The sequence below is a fragment of the Propithecus coquereli genome, unplaced genomic scaffold, assembly GCF_000956105.1.
Source record: "Propithecus coquereli isolate 6110/MARCELLA unplaced genomic scaffold, Pcoq_1.0 Scaffold2, whole genome shotgun sequence".
Classification (NCBI taxonomy): domain Eukaryota; kingdom Metazoa; phylum Chordata; class Mammalia; order Primates; family Indriidae; genus Propithecus; species Propithecus coquereli.
In genome coordinates this window covers 17,198,059-17,203,349 of record NW_012144966.1, presented here as the reverse complement: position 1 = coordinate 17,203,349, position 5,291 = coordinate 17,198,059, and the positions used below count along the sequence as shown (strand labels likewise).

Here is a 5,291-nt window from a genome sequence, read left to right as displayed (position 1 = left end):
TCTTGCTCAGGCTGGTCTCGAACTCCTGACCTTGAGCGATCCACCCGCCTTGGCCTCCCAGAGTGCTAGGATTACAGGCATGAGCCACCGCGCCCGGCCTGCAGGTCTAGTTTTGTTATTGCTTAATTAGTCAAAAGCTGATTAGAGGATAGTGTGTAGCAATTCTTTTCAGCTTTGATATGCATGCAAATAACCTTGGAATCTTGTGAAAATGCAGATTCTGGCTCGATAGGACTGAATGGTGGCCTGAGATTCTGCATTTTTCACGAGCTTCCAGGTGATGTCAAAGCTAGTGAGCCATGAAACACACTTTGGATAGTAACATTCTGGAGAATATTGTAGAGTTTCAAAAGCAGAATCATAGAAGCAGTTAAGATTTTCTTATGTGTCAAGCACTGGCTATTCAAAACTGAACAATGAACAAGAGAGAAATGGTTCCTCAAAGATTTTAGAGTGTAGTGGGGAGAAAAATACAAGCACAGATTTCAAAATAATGTGTAAGTGCAGGGTACTTCGGACACGTAGAGAAGAGTTGCTTAGCCCAAGGGCACTGTGGCTAACACCGTGGCAGGCAGAGAAGGAGCCCTGAAGGGTAGACTGAGATAGAATGGTCAGTGGGTAGAAGGAGAACCAAGAGAGTAGAAACCTGCAGACCAAAGGAATAGAAGAGAAATTTCAAGAAGGACTGAGTGTTTAGATGAAATAGAGAGAACTGACGTGGGGATGGGAGCTCAGGTGCCTGATGGTGTTCAGCACAGAGAAGACACAGTCCACAGGCATACACTGACCTACCTGGAGGGTCAGGAAGACAACCCCAGCATCTTCCAAAGAAGAAAACTTAGGCCTTGAGAGAAAGATAACTTGCCCTAAGCCACAGAATTCTTAGCTACAGGGTTAGATTTATTGCTACCTACCCTAGCACGTTAAAAAAGAATGCCAAAACCATGAAAGTATAAACAGATGGTCAGTAGCCTAAAGTTTCATTATGTAAATAGTTATGCTGACGTCCAACAATTAAAAAGGGATAGTAACATATATGACTTGCACTTTTTGTTCCAAACACAATGCGAGGCACTTCCACTTACATTATCTGGTTCTATCCCTGAATGAACCCTAAGAAGTAGATATTATTCCCATTTTTATCGAAGAGACATTTTGTAATGCTAGTGGTCTACGTGACAGAGACACATGAGTAACTCATGGCAGAGTGCCTGGGAAATAAAACTTAGTGGGATTTCAAGAGTCATAGGTCCTCATCACTGCTGTGTGATAACTGGCAAGCAGTTATTCCATTACAAGAAGAAACTAAGGGAGCATTAATAACACATGTCTGTATTATAATTAGACACACATCCAGAAAGGAAAGAAAATCACTTCAGAAATGAACTTGTCTATTTAAGGTTCCGTTTATAGCACTTAGTACTTTATCAGATTTCACTGATTTTGTCTTGCAAATTCAGTTTGAGGCCGACAGACGTGCTTTTGTCATCACTCTTAACTCTTTTGGCACGGAATTGAGCAAAGAAGACCGGGAGACCCTCTACCCGACGATCGGCAAACTCTATCCTGAGGGGTTGCGCCTGTTGGCACAAGCGGAAGACTTTGACCAGATGAAGAGAGTAGCGGATCATTATGGAGTACGTGGTGACACTGGGTTCGCTAAGCGCCTGATGTTATTTCATCACATGTGCCTTAGAAGCGCACATATCAAATTTCCACTTCCTATCATAAGAAGTTATGATATTTGTAAGGTAGCAAGCAGTGTCTCTTGCTGTTAGCTATCTCTTCCAAAGAAATACTTCAAATTTCTAGCCCAAGCTAGTATTTTTTAAGGTTCCTACCAAGCAAGTACTTGTTTAAATCTCCAAGGAGTGGTCATCTGAGCACTCCTTTTGAAGTGCTTGATAAAGCAAGTTCCCAAAGAGACTGGTGCAGTGTTCTGGAAATGTGAGGTCACGGCAAAGTTGTACAAAATAGCCTGGACCGGCAGTCCTTTTAGGTGCCCACTGGGGAGATGGGGTTAGGTATAGAACATCCAGGTGGACTACGTGGGAGAATATGGATATATTGGTTTATCCTTTTGCTGAGTGGCTAGAAATTGGGAAAGGAAAGATAGCTGCTATATCCTCCCCCTCCTCCAGCATACAACTGCTCTCGGAGAGCCTGAAGCTCCTCAGTTCAAAGCTATACACCTTGTCTCTGATTCCATTCCCTCTGACAGTTACCTACACACCCTCCAGGTAACTTTTCCAGGACTTTCTAGTCATTCTTGACACTCATCTTTTCCTGTGGATTTCTGAAGCACTCCAGGAAAGACAGAAGCCAGCAAACAATGCATAAACCTTCATAACATCTCGTACGTAATTACATGAGACTCTTTAGCATAACATTAAAATTTGCATTTCTTCCCAAATTCCACGCCATCCATGCTTAAAATTGCATGTGAATTCTATCAATTGTCATTTCAAAGAACCCATGAATCCATACTAATCAAATCACAAACATTCACTGAGCCTCTGTAATGTACCCAGCTGGCCCTAAGAACCTGCGTGTGGAAATGAGCTCAAACAGAACATACTGAGAATAGAATTGCCTTGTATCCCTGAATAAGCCAATAGGCTAGAATTTCATCCGCACTCTTATTATCTGGATTTTTTTTTTTTTTTTGGTGGTTCTTGGGAAGCCAAAAGTCCTATTAAAAAAAAAAATCAGGCCTTCTGGTATAAATTTTTTAAAAATCGACTCACAATCTCTATATTGCAGAGAAAAATATGTCCACATACATTTATGAGAAATGAAAATTTCTTTAAAACTAATCTCTTGTCTTTGTTTCTAAGGTATACAAGCCTTTGTTCGAGGCTGTAGGCGGCAGTGGGGGAAAGACGTTGGAGGATGTGTTTTATGAGCATGAGGTATGAAATGCTATTAGCTTATTTTTCTATTACTATGGATTTTAAATATTTTCTTACCTTGGGTTTTCTTTTTACAGTTGTTTGGGACAATTGATTAGGCACATTCATAGCTCGAAGGTCAACAGTGTGTTAATAATGGTGACTTGTAGAGCCAGGGCCCTGTGGCTCATATACAATGGCTTCACATGGAATCGTCCTATCCAGACAGATGTGCACAGAGTCAGGCTCTGGAAGGAATGCAGCTATTGCAAAATTGATTAACTGGAGAAGCAAAGCTAGGATGTCCTCATGATCAAATATTGGCTCTTCTCACTCTGGGGCATCTCACTCTCTAATCCATCTCTCTTTCAAGAAGGGTTTACCCTTGGTTGTAACTCATGGGCACAATTATAATGCTTAGATATTAATCATGTGGAAATCCATTCAGAGAGTCTAGATTATTATTACCCCCCACCCCTGCCAAAAGCAAAAGAGTACTTAATTCACTTGTAGTCAATTCCTGGGATACTGTATGGTTCAACAAAAGTGGTTTTGTTTGTTTGTTTGTTTTTGTGGGGTTTTTTGGTACCAGGTAAAGTGCCCTAGATCTAGAGCTTGTCTAGTGTATTCTATTCATTTTTATGAAATCATTGGCCTTGGCCTTTCCATCTCAGTCTGACTGAAACTAACAGAGAACCCTGAAATCTACCCAAACCTTAGGGTTAGATTGGCTCCTGAACCTTCCTGTAAGGTCTACCCTTTAGATATTTTCCAACAGCTCTCTGGAGTCTGTCACAGAAGTTAAAGTGTTAGGGTTGTTTTAAAATTCTACACTACTGCATCACTGCCACAAAGGAGGCTGTTAAGAAATCTGCCCTTGGCAGGAAAAATGATTATCTGTTCCTGAGAACAGAGACAGCCTCTGCTTCCTGACTGCTTTGCTTGAGGTTTTCAGAGCTGCATAAGGGACTCAGTACCTCTCCTTCTTTCCATTCTAAATATCAAAATGGAAAAGAATAAAGGAATTGTTCTATTCTAGACTTTAGTTAAAAAAATTTTTGTTTTTTGAAAATTTTCTTTTTCTCATTTAACTTCTGCAGAAAAAAGCAATTTGACTGTACATAAGTTGTGGCAGAGTGTCCCAGGAAAGCTCATAATAACAGACTACCTTCCAGGGACCTGTGACATTGCCCTTGAGGGGAGTTAGACAGCCTAAAAACTCTTTTAAAATTTTGAAAGTTGTGGCCAAGAAAAAATACTTTACCTAAATGAGACAATTCCACTAGCTAAAAGCCAGATAAATATTATTACAAAGTTACACACACACTTCAAAGTTCTCCTAAGAATCTTTGTGCTAGCAATGTTGTTAAGATTTGGAGCTTGTCTGGTGATTCTACAAACTTACTTTTATAGCTGCTGTTGTCTACATTTATCTGCCGAGTGACACTCTCCCTTTTAGAACTTGCTGAATTGCCACTGTTTTCCTTTAGTTGGCTCAACGTGGACATTGTCTATTTAAATACAAATAAGCATTGCACAAGCACAAGCCAGTCCGTAGCTTAATATTATTTCATAAGTGTAGCATGTTCCAAATAAGTTGATGGTCTATGTTGTTTGTTTTCTTCCTCAGGTACAAATAAATGTTCTGGCATTCAACAGACAATTCCACTATGGTGTGTTTTATGCATACGTAAAGCTGAAGGAACAAGAAATGAGAAATATCGTGTGGATAGCAGAATGCATTTCACAGAGACATCGAACTAAAATCAACAGTTACATTCCAATTTTATAACCCGCAGGGGGTAAGGGAGGCTCAAATGTAGAAAGACATAAATATTACTGGAAAGTTATTGAGGTAAATAGAAGAAATTGTGTTATATTATCTAGGTTACACAAAAATAAGCCGCACTGCACCTTCATGAATTGCAAATCCACTAGAAATACAGTAGTCCAACCCTAAAACAAAGCATTTCTTTTTTTCAATACCCTTAAATCTTGTTTCCACACTTATGTGTCATTCTTCACTGGGCCTTAGACATTAATTTTAATTTACCCTATGGTACTTTTCCTATTCTTGTTTAATCATGTTAAAAATTGGACCTAATAAAAGTATTTTCTTCTTGCTTTTGCTTGCTTCTCTAAAGGCTCACATACTGAGTGCTTTCTTTACTTTTTAACTGTCTGCTCCTTCCCTAGGTACACCAAAACCCAAAGATATATGTAGCCAGCATGGACCACATTTGATGGGAAATGTTGCAGGTTTTTTCTAGTACATTCGATCCGGTAGGCTTGAGAAAAAAACACAATTTCAAATCATATTCCCTAGATGCAAGTAGTGTTCAATTTGTTAATAAATCAATTTCTCACACCTTTCTTTAAATAAAAGCATATCTCTCTTTC

General features: G+C 39.5%; 1 protein-coding gene across 1 annotated transcript in view; it reads left to right on the top strand.

Moving 5' to 3' along the window:
• ATP6V0D2 (ATPase, H+ transporting, lysosomal 38kDa, V0 subunit d2) overlaps positions 1–4,796 on the top strand; it is a 61,530-nt gene extending 56,734 nt beyond the window's left edge. The window contains exons 6-8 of the mRNA XM_012643592.1: positions 1,461–1,637; positions 2,838–2,912; positions 4,522–4,796. Of these exons, the coding sequence (XP_012499046.1) occupies positions 1,461–1,637; positions 2,838–2,912; positions 4,522–4,683 (414 nt within the window). The 3' untranslated portion in view covers positions 4,684–4,796. The remainder of the gene's footprint in view (positions 1–1,460; positions 1,638–2,837; positions 2,913–4,521) is intronic.
• The last annotated feature ends 495 nt before the right edge of the window (positions 4,797–5,291 follow it).